Source organism: Mus caroli, unplaced genomic scaffold, assembly GCF_978045245.1.
Source record: "Mus caroli unplaced genomic scaffold, Mus_caroli_1 scaffold_1, whole genome shotgun sequence".
NCBI lineage: Eukaryota > Metazoa > Chordata > Mammalia > Rodentia > Muridae > Mus > Mus caroli.
In genome coordinates this window covers 93,745,743-93,773,401 of record NW_028227256.1, presented here as the reverse complement: position 1 = coordinate 93,773,401, position 27,659 = coordinate 93,745,743, and the positions used below count along the sequence as shown (strand labels likewise).

The 27,659-nt window shown below is 37.4% G+C and overlaps 1 protein-coding gene across 1 annotated transcript in view; it reads right to left on the bottom strand.

Annotated features, from left to right (window-relative positions):
• Positions 1–23,729, bottom strand: part of LOC110305413 (solute carrier organic anion transporter family member 6C1-like) — a 144,914-nt gene extending 121,185 nt beyond the window's left edge. The window contains exons 1-4 of the mRNA XM_085844251.1: positions 23,291–23,729; positions 21,441–21,698; positions 15,034–15,222; positions 4,468–4,564 (exon numbers count right to left, since the gene is read on the bottom strand). Coding sequence (XP_085700377.1) covers positions 4,468–4,564; positions 15,034–15,222; positions 21,441–21,698; positions 23,291–23,582 — 836 coding nt within the window. The 5' untranslated portion in view covers positions 23,583–23,729. The remainder of the gene's footprint in view (positions 1–4,467; positions 4,565–15,033; positions 15,223–21,440; positions 21,699–23,290) is intronic.
• Positions 23,730–27,659: the final 3,930 nt, after the last annotated feature.

Genomic DNA, 27,659 nt, shown 5'->3' with positions numbered 1-27,659 from the left:
GATGGCAACCCCATCCCTCACTTGATGTCCTGTCTTCCTGCTGGAGGTAGGCTCTATAAGTTCCCTCTCTGGTATTTCATCTAAAGTCCCTCCCTTGGAGTCCTGAGAGTCATTCACTTCCCAGGTCTCTAGTGCATTCTGGAGGTTCCCCTCAAACTCCTATCTCCCAAAGCTGCCTGGCTTCATTCCTTCTAATAGCCCTCAGGGCTTCAGTACTTTTCCCTCACCCAAGACCAGATCAGATTAACCAAGCCTCCACTTTCACTCTGCTAATTTGACAAAAAATCATCAAATTCCTTTTTTTTCTTTTTTAAAATTTTTAATATTATATATTTTCTGTATTTACATATCAAATTTCATCCAGTTTCCCCATTTTCCCCTCTGAAAACTCCCTATTCCATTCCACCTCCCCCTGCTCACTAACCCATGCACTCTAGCTCCACTATCCTGGGATTCCTGTACATTGGGGCATAGAGCCTTCACAGGAACAAGGGTCTCTCCTCTCACTGGTGTCCCACAAGGGTATCCTCGGTTACATATGTGGATAGAGTCCCTCCTTGTGTACTCTTCGCTTGGTGGTTTAGTCCCTGGGAGCTCTGGGAGTACTGGTTCGTCCTATGGGGCTGCAAACCCCTTCAGGTCCTTGGGTCCTTTCTCTAGCTCCTTCAATTAGGGACCTTGTGCTCAGCCCAGTAGATGGCTGTGAGCATCTATTTAGTATTTGTCGCACTGGCAAAGCCTCTAAGGAGACAGCTATATCAGAAATGAGATAACCCAAACACAAAAGAACACACGTAGTATGCACTCACTAATAAGTGGATATTTGCCCAGAAGTTCAGAATACCCAAGATACAATTCACAGACCATGTGAAGCTCAAGAGGAGGAAGACCATAGTGTGAATACTTCGGTTCTTCTTAGAAAGGGGATAAAAATACCCATGGGAAGAAATAGAGACAAAGGTTGGAGCATAAACTAAAGAAAAGGCCATCCAGTGATTGCCCCCTAGGGGATGCATCCAACATACATTTACCAAACCCAGACAATATTTTCCATGCCAACAAGTACCTGCTGACAGGAGCCTGATACAGCTGTCTCCTGAGCAGCTCTGCCAGTTTCTAATACAATTCCTCAAATTCTTTGCAAATAGAAACTAACTCAGTTTCATATGAACACACACACACACACACATACACACACACACACACACACACACACACATATACACACCTACAAAACGTTCATGAATGTGGAGTGATTTGCTGAAAGTATTACTCTCTCTGAATTCTAGTTTTATAAGAAACTAACATAGTAAAAACTGCATGGTATTAGCACAAAATCAGATACATTGATCAGTGGAATCAACACGAAAACCCAGTCATAATTCTACATGTATGGACACTGAACTTTTTTCTAATAAGCCAAAAATAAACCAAGAAGAAAAGATTATCTTCAAAAATTCTGGTGGTAAAAGTGGATGGCTGCAAGTATAATAATGCAAATAGATCCATAACTATCTCTCTGCAAAAAAACTCAAATCCAAGTTGATCAGGGACCTCCACATAAAATGAGATACACTGAAACTAATAGAATAGAAAGTGAGGGAAAACATTGAGCATATGTGCACAGGAGAAAATTTCCCGAACAGAAAACCAATAGCTTATCCTCTAAGATCAAGAATTGACAATGGGATTTCATAAAATTGCAAAGTTTCTGTAAGGCAAAGGACACTGTCAATAGGACAAACAGCAACCATCAGATTGGAAAGAGATCTTTACTAAATCCTACATCTGATAGAGTGCTAGTATCCAATATATACAAAGAATTCAAGAAGTTAGACTCCAAAGAACCAAATAACCCTACTAACAAGTAGGGTACAGAGATAAACAAAGAATTCTCAACTGAGGAATACCAAATGGCTCAGAAGGACATAAAGAAATGTTCAACATCCTTAGTCATAAGGAAAACACAAATCAAAACAATCTTGATATTCCACTTTATAAAAGTTAGAATGACTAAATCAAAACCTCAGGTGACAGCAGATGCTGGCAAGGATTTGGAGAAAGAGGAACACTCCTCCATTTCAAGCTGGTACAACCACTCTGGAAATCAGTCAGGTGGTTTCTTATAAAATTAGACATAATAATACCACAGGACCCAGCTATGCCACTCTTGGGCATATACTCAGAAGATGCTACAATATGTAATAAACACACACTCTCCACTATGTTCATAACAGTCTTATACATAATAACCAGAAGCTGGAAAGAATCAAGTTGTCCTTCAACAGAGGAATGGATAAAGAAAATGTGGTAAATTTACATAATGGAGTACTACTCAGCAATTAAAAACAATGCATTTATGAGATTCTTAGGCAAATGGCTAGATCTGCGGGATATCATCCTGAGTGAGGTAACCCAATCACAAATGAACACACATGGTATGCACTCACTGATAAATCAGTATTAGCTCAGAAGCTAGATATACCCAAGATACAACTCACAAAGACATGAAACTCAAGAAGAAGGAAGACCAAAGTGTGGATTCTTCGTTCCTTCTTAGATGGGGGTAACAAAACACCCATGGAAGGAGTGGGTCTTTGCTTCTTCAGTCTTTGCTCCACAAAGACAAAGTGTGCAGCAGAAACTGAAGAAATGATCATCCAGAGAATGCCCTACCTGGGGATCCATCACATATACAAACACCAAACCCAGACAGTATTGTGGATGCCAACAAGTTCTTGATGACAGGAGCCTGATATAGCTGTCTCCTGAGAGTCTCTGTCAGTGCCTGACAAATACAGAAGTAGGTTCTCACAGCCATCCATGGGACTAAGCACAAGGTCCCCAGTGAAGGATTCAGATAAAGGACCCAAGGAATTGAAGGGATTTGCAGCCCCATAGGAGGAACAATAATATAAAATAACCAGTAACCCCAGAGCTCCCAGGGACTAAACTACCAATGAAAGAGTACATATGGTGGGGCTCATGGTTCCAGCTACATATGTAGCAAAAGATTGCCTAGTGAGACAGCAATGGGAGGAGAGGCCCCTGGTCCTGTAAAGGATCTATGCCTCAGTGTAGGAGAATTCTAGGGCCAGAAAGTGGGAATGGGTAGGTTGTTGAACAGGGGTAGGAGGGAGTAGATAGAGGAGGGAGTAGATAGAGGAGGGGTTTTCAAAGGGGAAGCCAGAAAAGGGGAGATCATTTGAAATGTAAAGAAAATATTCTATAAAAAAGAAAAAGAAAGAAAAAAAATCAATAAAACAAATGACAGTACATGCTGATCAGAGTATACACTAGTACAGTCATATAGAAAATTAGGCTGAAGGTACTGTCAGGAAGTTGAGTGTCAATCTACATAAATCCAATTATACTACTATTTGATGAATACCAAAAGTTTCTACTGTAATTTTTGTTCATTCACATTCATTGATTTTGTGTTCTACAATATGCATAACCCAGGAGTTAATACCCACTAAGGTACCAGCAAGAATACAATCTCCCAAAGAAGGTGAAATACTATACAATGTTATCGACATTTAAGAAAGAAATTAGAATGGGAGGGGTAAAGAAGGAAGAGGATATATGTACAGATCAAGGAAGAAACATAGGGGGCAAGAATCTAACACTTTTCACAGTCCTTTTCAAACCCCACATGGAAACATACTACATTTAATTTATTCCTGGGACATGATGGCATAAGACATCTAGCTGGGGCATTGTTTCCCCAATTCTTTGATGAATCTATTTGAATTCGTTTCATACATGTATTTATTTCTAAGCTTCTACAGTACTACAGTAGTGTGTTTCCATAGGAGACATGATGTTAAGTCTTTTTTTTTTTTTCATTCGTTCAAAAAACAGAACAAATACAAAACAACACTCACAGAACAATGAAAATCAAAACAAACAAGCAAAAGACCAATAAGACAAAGAAATAAATGATAAAAGAAAATAAAACAAAAAATGTTCATCAAAAAACCATTGAGTTCATTTTGTATTGGCTAACAACTAGCTATTGGACCTACCGTGGAGTGTTATTGTTACATGCAGTGACATTCTGCTGTAGAAAACAAATTGTCCTTAGGTATATAAAATCATGTGGGTAGGAAGGTAGCTGGGAGGAGTTTGGTGCCAGGGAAGAATATGAACAGAATATATTCTATGAAAAAATCCTTTCATTAAATAATAACCATAAAGGAACCTTCTATGTATCATACACATCGTTGCTGTTGTAGTGTTTGAATGAGTATTTAATGTTTTAACAATAAAACATAAAAAAAAAAGCTAATGGATTTTTAAGTAATCATATTAATTATATTTCAAACAGTAAAAATACAAATGCACAGTATAATTTTTTGTTTACATATATGCACACATCAACCAGTTTAATACTGTTGCTATGTATTATTCAACAAGTGATCTGTACAACATTAACTAAATAGAACAGTAAATAATATGACTTACACTGCTTGCATAGCTTCTTCCACAGGCAATATAAAACTTTTTACTCCTAGTAGATAACCCAGAAAGTATCCCAATGTTATTGCAGCATCTGCAGTAGCTAGAAAATGAAATGCAGAACAAAAAAAAAAAAAAAAAACCTTAGCGATTACACTTGGTTATATAAAATACAAATGAACTATCTGTGATGTCTATAATTCCTCACGCCATTCTCTATTACTTGTCAGAGAGAAGATGGTCAGGAACACAGTGGAAGAAATAGGAGTGGGTAAAAAACGGGGGAGAGACAAAGTTGTATATATTTCTCTGATTTACTCTAATGAGTTAAAATTAATGTGAAAAGAAGCTTGTGATAAATTTATGCAAGAGTTGATGACATTCGTATAGTTGATGTTAGACCTGAGACACAGTTGCTACTTTGTTGGGAACAGTGAATTTGCCCTGTTATGACTCTATATTGCTTGAATGAGGACTGTTTGCCCATAGGAAAAACAACAATATTAACCAAGCAGACCACCCCCCTCCAGAGTTCCCAGGGACTAAACCACCAATCAAAGATTACACATAGAGGGACCCATGACTCCAGTTGTATATGTAGTCTTATCTGGTACTGATGGGAGGAGAGGCCCTTGCTCCTGTGAAGGATCGATGCTCCAGTGTAGTGGAATGCTAGAGCAGTGAAGCAGGAATGTGGGGGTAGGTTGGGGGACATCCTCATAGAAGCAAGGGTAGGGGGATGGGATAGGGGTTATGTGGAGGAGATAGCAGGAATGGGGATAACATTTGAAATGAAAATAAATAACATATCCATTAATTCATTATTATTTTTTTAAAAAAAGAAATGTTCAACATCCTTAGTCATGAGGGAAATAGAAATCAAAAGGACACTGAGATTCCACCTCAAAACAATCAGAATTGCTAAGATAAAAATAAGCAGATGACAGCAGATGCTGGTGAGGATGTGGAGAACAAGGAAAACACCTCCATTGCTAGTGGGACTAAAAGTTTGTAAAACTACTGTGGAAATTGATCTGGCAGCTTCTGAGAAAACAGGTAATAGTTCTAATTGAAGACTCAGCTATACAACTACTGTACATATACCAAAATGATAGTCCAGGAGCTAACAAGGACACATGTCCCACTGTGTTCATAACAGCCTCATTTATAATAGCCAGAAGCTAAAAGAATCCAGATGTCCTTTAACAGAGGAATGGATACAGAAAATGCAGCACATTTACTCAATGGAGTACTACATAGCTATTAAAAACAGTGACTTCATGAAATTTTTAGGAAAATGGATGGAACTAAAAAATATCATCGTGAGTGAGGTAACCAGACACAAAAGAACACAACTATGACAAACTCACTGAAAAGGGCATATATTAGCCCAACAGCATCTCAAATGCCCACAATACAACCCACAAACCATATAGAACTTAAGAAGATGGCAGACCAATATGTAGATGCTTCAATGCTACATAGAACTGGTAACAAAATAAACACAGGAGGTAGAGGGAAGGAGGGAACTGAGAAGGAGAAAGGAGAGGGAGGTATTAGAAGGGACAGGAGAGAAGTACAGAGGACCAGAAAATTGAATAGATGCATGTAGCATTGGGGATGGGGAGCTGGGGGTAGTCACTAGAAAGTCCCAGACTCCGGGGAAGAGAAAGGCTCTCAGGTCCCAATAGGGATGACTTTAGCAGATATACTCTGTTGTGGATGATACTGACCCTGTTCTTGTGAACCAATCCCCTAATTAACGAATGAGCTAATCACTGGGTGAGTAGACAACAGAAAGTTGGACGGAGGAAGAGAGCAAGCAGGAGAGAGCTAGGCCCTCTTGGAAGGGGATAGGGTGAAGACCAGATGTAATTACAAGTGTCTCCAGGTTTCAATGGCGGATCCGTCAAGATTCACCACTGGAGGATTTAGAATTAAAAAGGCCTACAAGTTAGGATTGCAGTTGTTGCACCCAGCAACTGAATTACCATTGTGTCTGAACTAAGTTTGTGTTGCATTTTCCTGAACGAGGCAGCTTGTCTGGGTTTAAGAGAGAAAGCTACAGTGGTAAAAGCATGGATTTCCCTGAGGTGCATCACAAAGGTCATGAAGGATTGGAATCCTGTGGCAGGCATGATAACGACCTGCCAGTGGTAACCTAGCCATCTGATTGGAGAGATTTTAAAGCACTCAGTCAGAGTTTCCAGGAGGTAAATATAGGTTGGCTATTGCCCACCAGTGCATGGCTGATCAGAGGACTGGGGCAGAGAGTAGCTTGCACAAGTGTAGGAACTTGCTGAGTTTTTGTTTTGTTTTCTTTTTGTTTTTTAATATTTCCTGGCAGCAGATGTTGCAAACCAACGTGTTTGGTGTTCGGCGTTTGGCAATAATCCACTAGAAATTTAATATTATTAGCCTTAGAGAGTGTTATTTTATTTCTTTTTTTTCCTTTCCTTTTTTTTTAAGTGACTAGCTGGGTAGTACTTCTGATGAGTAACATGGGCTCAAGCATAGGAACTAGAATAAAGAAACTGCTGGCAGGCTCTGTTGTCCCCTGCTGTGGGGAGTGCAGAGTGCAGAGTGCTCTGAGTCACAGAACTATAGAATGGAAGTTGCCTACTTCTTGGGGCAGAGATTGATTGAACTGTACATTTATAAAGTTAGGATTATTTGCTTTTAGAATATTTATATACCATATTTTTTTTCTGAATCACATGGGGAATTTTGCCCATGGTTCAAAAATAAGATAGGGAAAATTAGTCACTGACTTTAAGTAGAGAGGGCAGTGAACAGTTATTAAAAAAATAAATGTCCCGATTCTAAGAAGGGGCAAAGTGTCCACACTTTGGTCTATGTTCTTCTTCAGTTTCATGTGTTTTGCAAATTGTATCTTATATCTCGGGTATACAAAGTTTCTGGGCTAATAACCACTTATCAGTGAGTACATATCATTTGAGTTCTTTTGTAATTGTGTACCTCACTCAGGATGATGCCCTCCAGGTCCAACCATTTGCCTAGGAATTTCATAAATTCATTATTTTTAATAGCTGAGTAGTACTCCATTGTGTAAATGTACCACATTTTTTGTATCCATTCCTCTGTTGAGGGGCATCTGGGTTCTTTCCAGCTTCTGGCTATTATAAATAAGGCTGCTATGAACATAGTGGAACATGTTTTCTTCTTACCGGTTGGGACATCTTCTGGATATATGCCCAGGAGAGGTATTGCTGGATCCTCTGATAGTACTATGTCCAATTATCTGAGGAACCGCCAGACTGATTTCCAGAGTGGTTGTACAAGCTTGCAATCCCACCAACAATGGAGGAGTGTTCCTCTCCTTGATCGACTTAGATTTGACCTTAGTACAAGGAGATAGGAATGGATCGATTCGCATTCTTCTACATGATAACCACCAGTTGTCACCCATGGAAGGAGTTACAGAGACAAAGTTTGGAGCTGAGACAAAAGGATGGACCATATAGAGACTGCCATATCCAGGGATCCATCCCATAATTAGCCTCCAAACGATGAAACCATTACATACACTAGCAAGTGTTTGCTGAAAGGACCCTGATATAGCTGTCTCTTGTGAGACTAGGCCGGGGCCTAGCAAAAACAGAAGTGGATGCTCACAGTCAGCTATTGGATGGATCACAGGGCCCACAATGGAGGAGCTAGAGAAAGTATCCAAGGAGCTAAAGAGATCTGCAACCCTGTAGGTACAACAACATTATGAACTAACTAGTACCCCGGAGCTCTTGACTCTAGCTGCATATGTATCAAAAGATGGCCTAGTCGGCCATCACTGGAATGAGAGGCCCATTGGACACACAAATTTTATATGCCCCCGTACAGGGGAACACCAGGGAAAAAAAGTGGGAATGGGTGGGTAGGGGAGGGGAGGGGGAGGGTATGGAGTACTTTTGGGATAGCATTGGAAATGTAATTGAGGAAAATACGTAATAAAAAAAAGATATTTAAAAAAGAGAAAATCAACAAGATATACAAACCCTTAGCTAGATGCACTAGAGGGCACAGGGACAACATCCTAATTAACAAAAACAAAAGTGAAAAGGGAGACATAACAACAGATCTTGAAGAAATTCAAAACACCATCAGATCCTTCTACAAAAGGCTATACTCAACAAAACTGGGAAACCTGGATGAAATGGACAAATTTCTAGACAGATACCAGGTACCAAAGTTAAATCAGGATCAAGTTAACCATCTAAACAGTCCCATATCCCCTAAAGAAATAGGAGTCATTAATAGTCTCCCAGCCAAAAAAAAAAAAAAAAAAAAGCCCAGGACCAGATGGGTTTCGTGCAGAGTTCTACCAGACCTTCAAAGAAGATCTAATTCCAGTTCTGCAGAAACTATTCCACAAAATAGAAGTAGAAGGAACTCCACCCAACTCATTCTATGAAGCCACAATTACTCTGATACCTAAACCACAGAAATATCCAACAAAGATAGAGAACTTCAGACCAATTTCCCTTATGAATATAGATGCAAAAATCCTCAATAAAATTCTCGATAACTGAATCCAAGAACACATTAAAGCAATCATTCATCCTGACCAAGTAGGTTTATTCCAGGGATGCAGGGATGGTTTAATATATGGAAATCCATCAACATAATCCATTATATAAACAAACTGAAAGACAAAAACCACATGATCATCTCATTAGATGCAGAAAAAGCATTCGACAAGATCCAACACCCATTCATGATAAAAGTCTTGGAAAGATCAGGAATTCAAGGCCCATACCTAACCATGATAAAAGCAATCTACAGCAAACCAGTAGCCAACATCAAAGTAAATGGTGAGAAGCTGGAAGCATTCCCACTAAAATCAGGGACTAGACAAGGCTGCCCACTCTCTCCCTACCTATTCAACATTGTACTTGAAGTCCTAGCCAGAGCAATTCCTCAACAAAAGGAGATCAAGGGGATACAAATTGGAAAAGATGAAGTCAAAATATCACTTTTTGCAGATGATATGATAGTATATATAAGTGACCCTAAAAATTCCACCAGAGAACTCCTATACCCGATAAACAGCTTCAGTGAAGTAGCTGGATATAAAATTAACTCAGACAAGTCAATGGCCTTTCTCTACACAAAGAATAAACAGGCTGAGAAAGAAATTAGGGAAACAAAACCCTTCTCAATAGTCACAAATAATATAAAATATCTTGGTGTGACTCTAACTAAGGAAGTGAAAGATCTGTATGATAAAACTTCAAGTCTCTGAAGAAAGAAATTAAAGAAGATCTCAGAAGAGGGAAAGATCTCCCATGCTCATGGATTGGCAGGATCAACATTGTAAAAATGGCTATCTTGCCAAAAGCAATCTACAGATTCAATGCAATCCCCATCAAAATTCCAACTCAATTCTTCAATGAATTAGAAAGAGCAATCTGGAAATTCATCTAGAATACCAAAAAAAGCTAGGATAGCAAAAACTCTTCTCAAGGATAAAAGAACCTCTGGTGGAATCACCATGCCTGACCTAAAGCTTTACTACAGAGCAATTGTGATAAAAACTGAATGGTACTGGTATAGTTACAGACAAGTAGACCAATGGAATAGTATTGAAGACCCAGAAATGAACCCACACACCTATGGTCACATTTATCTTTGACAAGGGAGCTAAAACCATCCAGTGGAAAAAGACAGCATTTTCAACAAATGGTGCTGGCACAACTAGTTGTTATCATATAGAAGAATGTGAATCGATCCATACCTATCTCCTTGTAGTAACGTCAAATCTAAGTGGATTAAGGAACTCCACATAAAACCAGAGACACTGAAACTTATAGAGGAGAAAGTGGGGAAAAGCCTCGAAGATATGGCCACAGGGGAAAAAATTCCTGAATAGAACAGCAATGGCTTGGGCTGTAAGATACACAATTGACAAATGGGACCTCATGAAACTGCAAAGTTCTGCAAGGCAAAAGACACCGTCAATAAGACAAAAAGACCACCTACAGATTGGGAAAGGATCTTTTCCTATCCTAAATCAGATAGGGGACTAATATCCAATGTATATAAAGAACTCAAGAAGGTAGACTCCAGAAAATCAAATAACCCCATTAAAAATGGGGCTCAGAACTGAACAAAGAATTCTCACCAGAGGAATACTGAATGGCAGAGAAGCACCTGAAAAAATGTTCAACATCCTTAATCATCAGGGAAATGCAAATCAAAACAACCCTGAGATTCCGCCCCACACCAGTCAGAATGGCTAAGATCAAAAATTCAGGTGAGAACAGATGCTGGCGAGGATGTGGAGAAAGAGGAACACTCCTCCATTGTTGGTGGGATTGCAAGCTTGTACAATCACTCTGGAAATCAGTCTGGAGGTTCCTTAGAAAATTGGACATAGTACTACCAGAGGATCCAGCAATACCTCTCCTGGGCATATATTCAGAAGATGTTCCAACCGGTAAGAAGGACACATGCTCCACTATGTTCATAGCAGCCTTATTTATAATAGCCAGAAGCTGGAAAGAACCCAGATGCCCCTCAACAGAGGAATGGATACAGAAAATGTGGTACATTTACACAATGGAGTACTACTCAGCTATTAAAAAGAATGAATTTATGAAATTCCTAGGCAAATGGATGTGCCTGGAGGGCATCATCCTGAGTGAGGTAACACAATCACAAAGGAACTCACACAATAGGTACTCACTGATAAGTGGATATTAGCCCAAAATTAGGTTACCCAAGATATAATTTGCTAAAAGCATGAAACTCAAGCAGAATGAAGACCAAAGTGTGGACACTGTGAACCTTCTTAGAATTGGGAACAAAACACCCATGGAAGGAGTTACAGTGATAAACTTTGAAGCTGTGATGAAAGCATGGACCATCTAGATGCTGCTATATCCAGGGATCCACCCCATAATCAGCTTCCAAACGCTGACACCATTGCATACACTAGCAAGATTTTGCTGCAAGGACGCAGATATAGTTGTCTCTTCTGAGACTATGCCGGGGCCTAGCAAACACAGAAGTGGATGCTCACAGTCAGCTAGTGGATGGTTCACAGGGCTCCCAATGGAGGAGCTAGAGAAAGTACCCAAGGAGCTAAAGGGATCTGCAACCCTATAGGTGGAACAACATTATGAACAAACCAGTACCCTGGAGCTCTTGTCTCTAGCTGCATATGTTTCAAAAGATGGTCTAATGGGCCATTACTGGAAAGAGAGTCCCATTGGGCTTGCAAACTTTATATGCCCCAGTACAGGGGAATGCCAGGGCCAAAAAATGGGAATGGGTTGGTAGGGAAGTGGGGGCGGAGGGTATGGGGGAGTTTTGGTATAGCATTGGAAATGCAATTGAGGAAAATACGTAATAAAAATGTTAAAAATTAAAAAAAAATAAAAATAAACCATACAAAACAAAACTAAATAATAATAATAATAAAATGAATGTCTATGGCTCCAGTCTGAGAGACAATCAGATAGATGGTATAACAAAATGGCTGCTTTAGGCAGTGAGCTGAAATAATATAAAGATATATTGCTCTACTACATCTTACAGGATACTCAAATTCTGTCTAACTAGGGCTCCATGGGAATTCAGGGTTTAAATCCTGCTTTGACTAGCTGCCTATTTATAAGCAGGTACAGATAGAAGTGTGAATCAATTCTTTTAAAGATGGTATAAAGATACATTGTTCTAATACACCTCACAGGATATTCAATTTCTATCTAACATGGGCTCCACGGGAATTCTGGGTTATTATCCTGAATGGCAAAATAGAAAAGGCCTAAGAATAGGCACATACAGCATTTTAGTTTACTTCATTTGCTTTTTTTAAGTAGATATTTTCTTTATATACATTTCAAATGCTATGTTTGAAAGGTAAAATGCTAGGTAAAGTTTCCTATACCCTCCCCCGCCCTGTTCCCCTACCCACCCACTCCTGCTTCTTGGCCCTGGCATTCCCCTGTACTTGTTGTTGAGTCAAATATCCTCCTAACAGCCCCCCTTTCTTGGATTCAAAGAAGAAATTGAGCATTGATGGACTTTTCCAGTTGTGGCAAGACATCCACTAGGTAAGAATGGACTCATTTCATCTACAGACATAAGACTGTCCAGATAAAGGACACAATTTACAGATTAGAACAGTTTAGTTCTGCTGAGACAGAATAGACTAGTCCTTAATTTCCTGTTTCTCTAGGTCTGTTGAATGATCCTGGGCAGGAAGGCTGAAGACAGATGGATGTTCCAACTTACTGACTTACTGGGGCTATATAGGTTGGCAGCTATCCCTACAATTTGTCTCAGTTGTAGAAGCTGTATAAGGCTTCCTATATATTTTCAGTTAATGTTGATCATTCTCAGATTTCTGATGGGTTTGTAAAACTACTCATAGTCTCATAGCCAACCCAGGCTAATTTACTTTGAGAGAACAGATTTAAGAGGATGGTTTTTAGGTGGCATACAATCTAAAACCAAGACATAAGTCAAGATAGAATCATAAGTCTTTTAATTTATGGCATATGACAATGTTCTATCTTAATGAGATAAATGATGAACTGGGTGTTCAGTCTATCTTATACTTTATAGATTACAAAATGGTAGTTGTTATGCCCTATTTACATTTGAGAGAAAGGTTTTTTTTTTTTTTTTTTTTTTTTTTTTTATTAGAACAGAAAGCGGGAAGTGTTGTTTTTGAGCCTGGTGCTGTTCTTATGAACAAATACCCTAATGATTAAAAGAGCCAATCACTGGGTGAGTAGGCAGGACTTCCAGGTTGGACAGAGGAAGAGATTAAGCAGGAAAGAGTTAGGTCCTTTTGGACAGGGATAGAGTGAGGACAAGATGCAATTATGAGTATTTCTTGGTTTCAGTGGAAGAATCATCAGGATTCACCACCAGAAAATAATAATAAGACATATAAAAAATAATAAATATAAGATTTATTAAGGCTTACAAGTTAGGATTTTAGTTGTTGAACTCAGCAATTGAGTTACCATTACGTCTGAATTAAGTTTGGGTTGTGTTTTTCCTTCACAAGGCAGCTCATTTGGGTTTAAAAGAGAATGCATGGATTTGCCTGAGATGCACCACAAAGGTCTTGGGGGTTTGAAGCAGAGGTCTGGCATGGTAGTTACCTGCCAGTGGGAAACTAGAGAGTAAGTTAGAGAGATTTTGGAGCACTGAGTCAGTCTACACTAGATAAAAGCAGAGTAGCCAGCATATGTGGAGGAACATGGGAATATGATGGGTTTTTGTTTGTTTGTTTTAATATTTCCCACAACAATACCCAGCAAAAGGAAGATATAACCCATAGAGACCACCTCCAGTAGAAAGGCAGGGCCCCCAGTTGAGGGATGGGGTTATCCACTCAGTTCAAAATTTTTAACCCAGAAATGTTCCTATCCTAAGGAAAAGACAGAGAAAGAAATGGAACAGAGACTGAAGGAAAGGCCATCCAGAGACTGACCCACTTAGGGATCTACCCATCTGCAGACACTAAACCCCCACACTATTGCTGATGCCAAGAATCACTTGCTGACAGGAGCATAATATGGTTATTTTCTGAGAGGTTTTACAAGAAACTGACCAATATAGATGCAGATACTCACAGATAACAGTTGGACTGAGCTCAGAGACCCCAATGAAAGAGCTAGGGGAAGGACTAAAGTAACTGAAGGGGGTTATAACCACATTGGGAGAGCAATATCAACTAACTGGACCATCTATAGCTTCCAGTGATGAAACTACCAACCAAACAGTATACATGAGGGAGCTAGGATTCCAGATATATATGAAGCAGAGGATGGTCTTGTCTGACATTAATAGGAGGGGAGGCAGACTTGATGCTCCAGCACAGGGTGATGCTAAAGTGATGGGGTGAGAGGGAATGAGTGGGTGGAGGAGCACCCTCATAGAGGAAGAGGGGAGGGAGGGAAGGAGGGATGGAATGGGGAGTTTGGTGAGGGGTTACCTGGAAGGGAATATTATTTGAAATGTAAACAAATAAAATGATTAATAAAAAAGTAAAAATGAAATCTAACATGTTGGTGAAAGTAATTCTTCACTTTTGCCTACCAGGATCAGATTCTATGACTGGTTTCCAGATAGATTATATGAGATTGAATAAATGCTTAGTTAATGCAAAACACAGTTTACATAAGAAACTGTAAAATGAAGAGTTGATACTGTGTGAGCTATCTCCTTATCACCCCTCCCCCACCCTTCTCTACCCTCTCCTTGACCCTCCATTTCTCTCCCCACTCTCTCAGGGAAAGAGAAACAGAGACATAGAGAAAATTTTGCCACTTAGAACATTCCTATAATTTCTATTCCTGTAAAATTTTACACTGATGTTTATATGATTTAACTAGTGGTCCCACGCTCATAATTAGATATATCAATGTGATTTTGAAGTTATGAAACCAAGTCATCACTCATTACTACAGTGTCATCACCTGACCAACAGTATTTACCTATCATTTAAACCACAGAGAAATCTGATAATTACTTAACATGGGCCATACATATTTTTTTTTTTGGAGGGAGGGCATACATATTTTAAAAACTTGCCTAAATATAATCCAGATGAAAATGTGGGAACGTGGTCAAAAATATAGGTTATGGAAAGCAGCTGAACTGTTATCCCTGCTACTCCATGGAGACATTGCCCGATGATGAAGAGAGAGATACATATTGATTTGTTCGGAATTACACTTGTCCCACAAACTTTAGGGATTTTTCCTTCATCACACAAATCATCTGAAAGATAAGAAATATATTTAATAACTTAAGTTCAAAATGAAATGTACAATTAATATGCTGTTGCTACCAGCACCTTGCTTTTCTTGTTACATTGAGTATAGTCATACAATCAATTCCTCATTATGTCCTATTTATTTATTTATTATTAGATATTTTCTTTATATACATTTCAAATGCTATCCCGAAAGTTCCCTATAACCTCCCTCTGCCCTGCTCCCCTACCCACCCGCTCCTGCTTCTTGGCTCTGGCATTCTCCTGTACTGGGGAATATAAAGTTTGCAATACCAAGGGGCTTCTCTTCCCAGTGATGGCCAACTAGGCCATCATCTGCTACAAAAACCTACCTCATTATGTTCTAAAAAGAAATAGCACTTTAAAAGAAAATTTGTGGGAATACTGGAAGAGATATACAGATTATGAAATGGTATAGTTATATGCAAAAGATTACATGTACAAAGAAATTATACACATACACATTTTTACATTCATAATACACATTGCACACATTTTCCAATACTTTGCACCCTGCCTTTTGACATTTATCTCCAGAATAAAAGCACTTGAAATAAATATCCTTGATAGTTCACTCTCTGTGTATAATTCCATGATCCTTTCTTTAACAATCTTTAGCCGGGCGTGGTGGCGCACGCCTTTAATCCCAGCACTTGGGAGGCAGAGGCAGGCGGATTTCTGAGTTCGAGGCCAGCCTGGTCTACAAAGTGAGTGCCAGGACAGCCAGGGCTACACAGAGAAACCCTGTCTCGAAAAACCAAAAAAAAAAAAAAAAAAAAAAAAAAACAATCTTTAAATTGCATACATACTATTCATAGGATTAAATAATTTCCTATTTTAGACCCATGAGATTCTATGATATACTATTATGGTTTGTATATGAAATACCTCTCTAAAGTCTCATGTATTCAGTAAGTCATTCCCTGTTGATACTATTTAGAGAGTTCCTTCAATTGTGTGAGAGAGAGTCACCTCCTGATCTCCGAAAGATATATCTTGTCCTAGCTCCTTCCTGCCTTCACTCTACTTTGTTCTACCAGGAAGACAACTGACTTCCTTTGTATGCTCCCAATGTTCTGCCTCATCATGGCTCAGAGTCAATGGAGACTAGCAATCATGGAGGGAACACTCTGAATCCATGAATTAAAAAGACATTCCCTACTGTTAAGTTGTGATTTCTTTTTCCTATCATTTTGCCCAGCAACAAGACAACTAAGTGTACATGGGTCATAAAGACCTTTAAATGATAAAGATTTCCATAAGTATTCTGTGGTCAACTACCCATTTTATTTTAAAATCGTTTGAATAACAGGTACTTTCTTAATTTTCTTACTCACATGGTGATAGGGTTTGTGTATTTATACTTGTTAGTAGATTAGCAAAACTAAGCCCGTAATAGTTAATAATAAACTATAACTATTATGACGATCTTGGGTGAAATTAGATACATGCTTGTAAAATGTTTTTGTAGAAATTAATAAAGTGAAAGTACAACCTATTACACTAATGAAATGGAATTTGGTGTAGTTAGTGCGAAGCAATATATAACTCAGTGAAAAGTGGGATGATGCACTAAAATTATGATTTATCTCAGCATAAAATTCCTCTGTTCTTTAAATACATTAAATGCATTTTGTGTTCAATGGATATTTGTTAAGTCATTTTCATACATTTCATATTCCCAATGATGTCATATCTTTACTCTTTCTCTCTGCCTCAGATTCCCACTGATAGATTCCACTTTGAAACTTGATCCCTTTTCTAAATTCATATTCTTTATTTTTTTAATGGCTCAATGAGTTTTGCTAGAATTGTTTACTGGAAGAAAAGAGACGGGTTATATGTAGGACTGTGGACCATAATCACCTTGCCAAGGACTCTACACTCTCTGTCTGTGTCTGTCTGTCTCTCTCTCTGAGAAATAACTAGCTACATGTACATCTATAGGAATGCATGATGAGCTAATTTTCTCTCCATGATAGGTTGTTCACAGATGCTATCTTGAGTAACTGATATGCAGACACTCCCTGCTTCCATGAATTCAAGACTACAATGGCTTCTTCATGCCTAAGGTCAATGTTTCACACAACTTCTCACACCCTCCACCCCATCAATCTCTTTCCTTCTTCAGCCTCCTCTTCAGCAATGTTCTGTAATCCTTGTGAACCCATTTATGGCTGAGCCTATAGCAGTCACACTTTCTTCTCTCTTCTTTTCCTCTCTTTTCTTTTCTTTTCTTTTCTTTTCTTTTCTTTTCTTTTCTTTTCTTTTCTTTTCTTTTCTTTTCTCTCTTCTCTTCTCCTTCTTCTTCTTCTTCTCCTTCTCCTTCTTCTTCTTCTTCTTCTTCTTCTTCTTCTTCTTCTTCTTCTTCTTCTTCTTCTTCTTCTTCTTCTTCTTCTTCTTCTTCTTCTCTCTCTCTCTCTCTCTCTCTCTCTCTCTCTCTCTCTCTCTCTCTCTCTCTCTCTCTGTCTGTCTCTCTCTCTCTGTGTCTGTCTCTCTCTCCCCCCCCTCTCTCTCTTTCTTTTTTCCTGATTCAGGGTTTCTCTGTATAGCCCTTGCTCTCCTGGAGCTCACTCTGTAGACCAGGCTGTCCTTGAACTCAGAAATTTGCCTGCCTCTGCCTCTGCCTCCCAAGTGCTGGGATTAAAGGCATGCGCCGCCATGACCGCCTCTGCAGTCACACTTTCTTAATTCTTATTCTTTTAGTATATCTGGCTAATGTCTTTTATTATGTGATCCAAATAATCCTTTAAAACTCCTGTTGGAATGCTTCTGTTAACTGTTTCAGTGGCCCTATATATGTTTCTTCTGTAATTATCATGGACACTTTAATATTTCCTTTCTTTTACAACATGCAAACTCTCAGTAAAGTTACAACTGTAGACAAAATTATTATTTTCCCTGAGGTCTCTAGCTATACTTTGAACTGATGAAAACCATGTGACACTCAAAAGCCAATTTGATTCCATGTTGAATAGACTCAAGAGTCATAGTTTCAGACTCATGACAGTCATAAAACACCTCCTGAGTACATTCATTTCTGTCTTGTTTTAGAAACTTGAAGTTACTAGACTACCTACTTTTAAGGATCATATTTCTCAGCTTTCCACTGGCTAAGCTTTTTGAGTATTAATGATGAAAAATAATTCTCCATTAAGAAAATTGAAGATTATAAGTTACTTAACATCTAAGAAGCATACATAGGAATCTGCAAAAGAGAAACTATCAAGAAGTTGGGTGTGTCCAATACTACAAATTCAGATTAGAGGTCCAATTAAAAAACACATAAGGTTTAATTATAGCAAATAGCATGAGTCAGTCATGTTAATAACTTAACAGAATTATTCTGTTATACAATTTTAGTTAAGTTTCATGTTGAAGTTGACCAAAGAAATATATAAAAAATCAGGAAGTTGTCTTTCACTCTTGTATGCAAACAAGATTTCAACAGATGGTAAAGAAAGTGAGAAGGATTTGGAACTTGAGTGGTCCTCATCAGTTCAGAGATCTGGGTGTTCTTGCAGAGAACCAGCATTCTGTTTCCAGTAGCTAAATGGCAGCTCAAACCCATCTGCATCTCCATTTCCAGGGAATCTGACAACCAGCCATCAGCATGCACATGCTGTGCATATATACATATATGCAGAACACTCAAAATACTAAAAGTTTTATGACATATAACACCCCATCTTCCCTTATTTACAATGTAGTCATTATACATACAAAGCAGACATTAATTCAAGAGTTGTGACTTTGGAAATAGGCAGCATTTGAGGGAATAATATGTGATGGTTTATAAAGACAAGACATAAGAGGGGTTGGAAAGTGTAAGGAGAAAGAGTAATAATGCAAAATTGAAAAATAAGACTTAGTCAAAATTTAAAATACAGAATGAATTAATTTGATTGTGTTTAATCACTAGTGAAAGTGAAATCTAATAGAGAAGGGGACCTTGCAGACAGCCAAAGGGGATGATCAATGGAAGGAAGGATGAGGTAGGTACACACAATGATCACTGGAGGACAGATCCTTCATTTTTACTGGAGGGAAAAACGGAAGAATACTGATAAACAAGCATAAGCTAGTCTAAACTTCAGTGTTCAAAAAGTAAAGCAATTTCCCTGCATGCTGATATTTTTCATCCAACATAGGACAATGTAGAAGTTTAAGTAAAAAGAACAAAACAAAACAACAAAACAACAAAAACCACAACCATCCCAAAACAACACAACAAAAACCAAAACAAAACAAACAAAACAAAACCAAAACCTAATGTTTTTTCAAAGGTTACAATATTTTGTGGAGTATGATGACTTTCACATGAATAGATCCATTTGTGAAGAAATTAGTACTTCCAATTGGCACCAGCAGATTCATCCATCATAAGACTCAGCAGCCTCTTGACATAGGAAAGTGGCAGGTGCCTGAGTCACTCCCAAGATTTCCAAGCAGGAGTTATATGGACAATGAGATAGAATAGGTGAGCCCACCCACTAGAGGAGGTTTGGAAGATTTTTACATGTGATGTTGGCAGACAGAAAACCATCTGAAAATGAAGGGAAATAGCAACTAGAAGAATCAAGGAAAACTGGTTTTCATAATCCACTGGTCTAATGATATAAAAGAAGTTTGCCTTCATTCTGAGTAAGTACGAACTGATGGTGGGTATCATTAAAAACCTAAGCTCAGTATACCTGCTAAGAAAGATGTGTGCATGGTAACTTTTTATAAAGTTTTAGAAAGTAAGTATGATAATATAGAAATTGTGGAGAAAATATGTGTTGAATTGTTCAAGATATTGTGAAGTATGATGTCTACATGTTTGTTGAGTCACACATATTCTACATGAGTGTTGATCAGGAACTTGTCACCATTGTAGATAAGAGATGCAAGTAAAGAACAGATAACAAATAAAAAATAGAAAGCTATGAACTATAGCAAAGATGTTCAGGGAACACATGAAGAAAAATGAAACTAGTAACTAATCATGAAAGTACCAAAAGGGAAGAGCAGAAAAGAAAATTAGGAGACAGCAATAATGGAAGATGTGTAGATAAACAAATGGAGAAACTCTCCTCCCTTCCCCACCCCCCTCTCTCTCTCTCTGTGTTTGTGTGTATATGTGTGTATGTAAGCCAATGACACCAGAGGCCTGAAGAATAATCTGCTTGAGGTGTAGTTATTTGTGTTTTCTGGTTGGAAATAAACTATGTTTGAAAATAAACTCAGGTCCTCGGCAAGGTTAGTATATTTCTTGACTACTGACTAGAATTTTTAATATTGATCATGAAAAGTTCCTAAAGAACCTCTTATTTCTGTCCAGAATACTATTAAGGGAACAAAGTAAGGAAAAGCTTTTCATTATCTTCTTTTCATTAGTTATCTTCTCATTCAAGCAAATTTCAGTTCTATAAATATGACATTTTTAAAACATGAAAAATATACAACTCTTACATTTGTATGCATTACAAAGCATGTAACATATTAAAATAGTTGTGTTTCATATTAAGTACTTATGAAATTAATATTGTAAAAACTTAAAAAAGATTATAAACTTCAAAAACATTGATATACATATACATGTATGTGGATTCACCATTTTTTGTTAAAACCAGCTTAACATGTCAATAAAAGCCTATACAAGATAAGGAATGATCTGAGACAATAGTGTTAGAAGTATATGCCAAGGTAATTTCAAGTAGATCTTATTTCCTAGGGATAACAAAAATTGTGGAATTGACACTGAACAATATAACAACACCACTATCTTTGTAAGTTCAAGTGGTAGACAAAGATAGCATACAGTTTTTGGAAGGGATTACCTTTCTAGCCACTACTACATTCTATGTAGGCTTTTCTTGTATTTGGACTTCTATGGGTCTGTGCTATGAATAAAACAAACAAGATAATTAAAGCATCTGGCACAAAATAAAATGAGTTTCCAGAGTTCGCTAGAGATTTGTAACATCCTAAAAATTGTATAAAAGAAATAATTTTATAAATTATCCCACAATGCTTCTTCGTAGACTCATCTCCTTCCAAGAGAAAATTCAGAGCACTATAGATATTATTAAGCATGGTTACATAAACATACAGAAGAAAGGATACACAGATAGACATCATAAACTATTTTCAATTTCTTGAACCAAAGAGTTAAATAAATATTGATAATACATGAAAGTATATTAGAAAAAAATCTCACCTTTTACTTTGGCCAGTTTTATGATTTCATAATAAAAAAATGGAAGAAAAAAAGCAATTGCAGAAAGTGCTGTTACAATGCTTCCAGCTGCCACCCATTTTGCCCTATTCCCTCTACCTCCAAAGTGTGCTACAAATATTGATACCAAGAAAGAGGTAAAATAATCACTAAAATCCATTAGGAATGTCTCTAAGTTTGTTGCTTGAAATTGAGTCTCAAATAGTTTTAAACTCATATCAATAAGAGCAAACATCATACCTAGAAAGACAAAAGAAAGACAAATGTCAATATACTACATTTTAAAAGACAAAACAAGCCACCATTATAATAATTAAAAGAAAATCATATTTACACTGTTTATTTCATAGTACTATCAAAGAGTAGAACCTATAAATAAAAACAAATTTATTAACTTTCAGGAAATATTATTACATGAATATGAGAAGCTATTTCACACACCTCTATTAGTAGTCTCTTAGAGATAAATTATATTCAAATCATCTCATCATTATATTAGATGTGTTGTATTCCAATTTTGAAGAATTAATAAATAAAGTAACAAATATTTGCTTTTTTAAAATATGAAATTATAAAGACATTTGAAACACAGCTTGGATTTCAAAGTACAACCTTTTTCCAGATCTAAGATTCTGTGCTCAAAGTTCAACATTTCTGAGAATTTTCAATCTTAAAAAAAAAAACAAAACCCAATGTATACATTCAAATAAATCATTCTGAAGAGCATGAAATAAATAAATGTAGCATTATATTTGTACAATCACCATCCAGTGTGTAAAAAAAGAAAACAATCATACCAGAGGAAAAATGATGTGAAAGAAGGAATAGCTGCCAAAAGATTCCATTTCTTGGAGTGAAAACAGAAAGTAGTTTCAAATTAAAACTTACACTGTGTCTGCAAAGTGGCAGGGTCACATGTCATTGCTGAAGCCACCATAGCTGCTGTTTGCCCAATGACCTCAAACACTCCTTGGATTGCAGGGATGCAGGAATCCACACTGCTCTTCCTAAAGCTCCCAAAGCTCTGAGAACCAACTGATCCCCACTGCTCTAAGGCCCCAGGGCACACACAGGAACTCAGTGCTGCTGAAATATTCATGATTGATGCTGATAGAGTATCTATTCCCTACTTTACCAACAAGAACCTCAATCACTCAGTGTTGCTCATACTGCCAAAGTCACCACTCAAATCAGAAAACCACAGAAGATTCTGCCTTTTGGAACCTACAGCCCTAGCCTCTCACTGGCAATGGCTAAGTATGAGTGCCAGCAGGAAGTGAGTGGGCAAATGTAGTTTCCAACCTATTACAAAAATTATTAGTAAAAGTATATAACTAAAATCATAGAAGGAGGAAGAGGAAGGAGAAGACAACATGTGGATAAAAGCATTCATGTGTTTCTTCCTGTGCTCTGAACCACATGAAGTCTCATCAGCCATCAATTCAAAGATGAGGAAATAACTGCACGCAGAAACCTGGATTATCTAGAGTATTTCAAACTTTCAAGTGGAAGTCATAATGGCGACGCTATTTTCAATTATATCTTAATCTCTGGAGCCTTCAACCCGAATGCACCTTGATCATAAAATAACATGCACTAACTCAACACCAACTTCCCATCTGTTATGAAGCTGTAACTCACAGTATAGAATGCACCCTGCAAAACAGGGAGCCAAAGACTGAAGGCAATGGGTTTGCACTGGGTTAGCAGATTTTCATTCATGTCTGGAAAATGAGTCAGAAGTCATCCACAAGCTCCTTCCCACAGTGTGACAGCCTCAGGTCTACTGGAATACATCCTCTCACCTGAGCAACCCGGCTCTTCCAACTTACCATGAGCCAAGATCACAATAAAGCACGAAATCAGGAAGAACTCAATGGTGTTGAAACGCTGTAAACAAGAGAAAACGAGAGGGCCGAAACCAAAGGGTCCCTCTGAGGTATCACAGTAATTTGGATCTGACTTTGTCTTATCTGGGATATCTGCAAACTTCTTCTTGGCAGCTGGAACTGTTATCAGGAACGTTTGTATTTTCTTGGATTCCTTAGTTTTCTGGTGTTCATCCTTGTCTACCACCTGAGCCTGCTTCACTGCATCTTTTTGTTTTTTCTTGTCTTGGGCCATGGCTTATCGAAAGCAGCTCCGAGGATACTGTTGGTGTGTTTTGAGGCACCCGTGTACTCCCTGAGCCGAGGTGAGTAATGTTGTCACTGCCACTGGAACTCTACAGGGAACGTTATTTCCAGCACAGGGAACCAACGTCCCTACAGACCTGTTGAGTGACGCTGCGGAAGTTCTAAGCCTGAGTTCCATCTTCTTTGTGTCATAGAGAAGGAAAGAAGAAGAAGGGAAGGAGAAAGAAAGGAAAGAGGAGAGAGGAGGTGAATATGATCAAACAATGATGAACAAAATGTCAAATAAATAATAAAATTATTTGTAAAACAAACAGGGAAAAATAAAAGTGTAAGCAAAAAACTAAGGAATCTTATCTTCCGTCTGTTTTTTGTTAAGCTCTGAATCTCATTTTTGATAGGGTTATTTGGTTCTCTCGAGTCCAACTTCTTGAGTTCTTTGTATATTTTGGATTTTAGCATATTATTGCATTCCTCTATATTCTGAGTGCCAGTTGATCTAGCACCATTAGTTGAAAATGCTCTTTTTTTCCCACTGGATGCTTTTGTCTTCTTTGTCAAAGATCAAGTGATCAAAATGTGTGGGTTTTTTTTCCCCCTGGGTCTTCAAACCATCACCCTTCACAAGAGACACAAATAATATAAACTATCTGGGTGTGACTCTAAAGAAACAAAATGAAAGATCCCTTATGAGAAGAACTTCAAGTCTCTGAAGAACAAAATCGAAGAAGATAGAAAGATTTCCCATGCTCATGGATTGGCAGGATTAACATAGTAAAAGTGGTCATCTTACCAAAAGCAATACACAGATTCAATGCACTCCCCATCAAAATTCCAACTCAATTCTTCACAGAGATAGAGCAATTTTCAAAAATTCAGTTGGAATAACAAAAAAAAACAGGATATCAAAAATATTCTCAACAATAAAAGTACTTCTGGGCAATCAGCATCCCTGACCTCAGTCTATATTACAGTGCTATAGTGATAAAAACAGCATCATATTGGTACAGAGACAGACACATAGATCAATGGTTAGATATCATTTTTAAAATATAAACTTATATTTACTTTGAGAATATCCATAGTGATATATTAAAGGAAATAGAATTTATTTATGTTTATATTGAATATAAGTATATTTATGCTACATTTTATATATAGAATAAATAAGATAAATTAAATTACTGGTTAAATTATATTAGTACCTAATACTTGATTAGATAAAAGGTTATACCACTCAGTTGTTTTGTCAGTCAGTAGTTATATGCTTCTCTGACATTTTCTTAGGTGTAATTAACATTTACAATCACTACATACTGAATAAAGCACATTACTTAAGTCATAAGAATAGTCCTCAATCAAGCAATGTAAAGTCCTAACAGAACAGACTCACTACTCCCAGAAGTAGCAACTGTGGCTCAGGACTAGCATCAGCTGCAAGACTATCATTAACTCTTGCATGAATTTATAACCAGCTTCTTGTCATTTTGAAACTTTGTTATTTTGAAACTTGTTAGAATAAATTACAGAAATATTTACAAATTTCTCTCTCTCCTTTTCTATTACCTGCACTCCTATTTCTTCCACTGTTCTACCCATCTGTTCCTACTCATCTTCTCGCTACCAAGAAATAGAGAATAGCACAAAAATATTATAGATACCACAGATAGTTCAATTGTATTATGACCAAGTATGATTGTTAAGATTTTTGTGCTGTGTTTATTTTTAAGCTATTGCAGATGCTGCACTAAAGGTGAATATGGTCTGGGTTTTATAGAAGTAATACAAAATTTTAGGATTCCTGTGAAAGAAGTTATGCAAGCAGTGTACGTCATACGATCTACTATTCTATATAGTTTATGTTGTAAAGAGCACTGGTTAAATAATACATAGAAAATGTATTCAACTGTGGGTGAGGTATACACATATGTATACATAAGTACAAATATACTGTGCATTTGTAATTTTACTGCTTAAAATATAATCAATATGATTACTTAAAAGTTCATTAGCTTTTAATGTTTTGTTAAAAAACATGCAATACTCATTCAATATATTATAAAATTAACTATGTGTATTATATGTAGAAGGTTTAATCATGGTTATTATATAATTAAAAGATTTTTTCATAGAATATATTCTGTTCATATTCTTCCCTTGCACCAAACTCCTCCCAGCTACCCCCCCTACCAACATGATGTTATATACTTACGGACAATATGTTTTCTACAGCAGAATGTCACTGCATGTAACAATAACACTTCACAGTAGGTACCATGGCTAGATATTACTCAATACAAATTGAACTCAATGGCTTTTTGGAGAACATTTTTTTTTTCATTTTTTCTTTTATCACTTATTTCTATGTCTTACTGGTCCTTAGTTTGTTTGTTTGTTTTGATTTTTATTAGTGTGTGAGTGTTGTTTCATTTTTGTTCTGGTTTGTGAAATAATGTAAAAAACACATAGCATCATGTCTCCCATGAAAACACGCTACTGTACTACTGTAGAAGCTTAGAAATAAATACATGTATGCAAATTATTCAAATAGATTCATCAAATAATTGGAGAAGCAATGCCCCAGCTAGATTTCTTATGACATCATGTCCCAGGAATCAATTGAATGTATATGTAATAAATAAATATGTTTCCATGTGTGATTTGAAAAGACTTTAGTGTTTATCCTGTCTCCTATGTTTCTTCCATTATCTGACCATACATCCTCTTCCATCTTAATTCCTCCCATTGTAATTTCTTTCTCAGATGTCGATAACATTGTGTGTATTTCCCCTTTTTGGGGAGATTGTGTTCTTGCTGGCACCTTAGTGGGTATATAACTTCTGGGGTTATTCATATTGTAGAACACAAAATCAGTGAATTTGAAGGAATAAGAATTACAGTAGAACATTTTGGTATTTATCAAATAGTATAATTGGATTGATGTAGATTGACACTCAACTTCCTGACAGAACCTTCACCCTAATTTTCGATGCTGACTGTACTAGTGTGCACTCTAATCAGCACGTGCTGTTATTTTCGATACTGACTGTACTAGTGTGCACTCTAATCAGCACGTGCTGTTATTTTCGATACTGACTGTACTAGTGTGCACTCTAATCAGCACCTGCTGTTATTTTTTTTTTCATTGATCGTGATAGATGTGACTGATATGAGAAGAAACCTCAAAGTAGTGATAATTTGCATTTGTGTGATGGATAAAGTTGTTGAGCATTTCTTTCAAGTGTTACTCAACCCTTTGAATTTTATCTTTTATACTCTCTGCTGAGTTCTGCAAACCACTTTAAATTAGATTATTTTCTGATGCTCAGTGTTTTAGTTCCTTATGTACTATACCTGCTAACATTTTATCAGACATATAATTGCTTTTTTTTCTGATTTCAAAATTCAGGTCTTTTTTTAATTTTTAATATTTTTATTACATATTTTCTTCAATTACATTTCCAATGCTATCCCAAAAGTCCCCCATACCCTCCCCCCCACTTCCCTACCCACCCATTCCCATTTTTTTGGCCCTGGCGTTCCCCTGTACTGGGGCATATAAAGTTTGTGTGTCAGGGACTAGCAAACACAGGAGTGGATGCTCACAGTCAGCTATTGGATGGATCACAGGGCCTCCAATGGAGGAGCTAGAGAAAGTACCGAAGGAGCTAAAGGGATCTGCAACCCTATAGGTGGAACAACATGATGAACTAACCAGTACCCCGGAGCTCTTGACTCTAGCTGCATATGTATCAAAAGATGGCCTAGTCGGCCATCACTGGAAAGAGAGGCCCATTGGACACGCAAACTTTATATAATTGCTTTTTAATTGTTCTTTTGGCTGCTGCTTTCTTTCAGTGATGTGTTGCTTGCTTTGTCTTATTTTCAGGTTCATGAGATCCCAGTAATTAATTCTTGATCTTAGAGACTTCGCTATTGTGTCTATTCCTCACTTTTTTGATTCTGAGGATTTGTTGTTATGGGAAGGTCAGTAATCCACTTAGATTTGAGTTTTTTTTTTTCAGAGAGATAGTTATGGATCTATTTACATTATTATACTTTCAGCCAT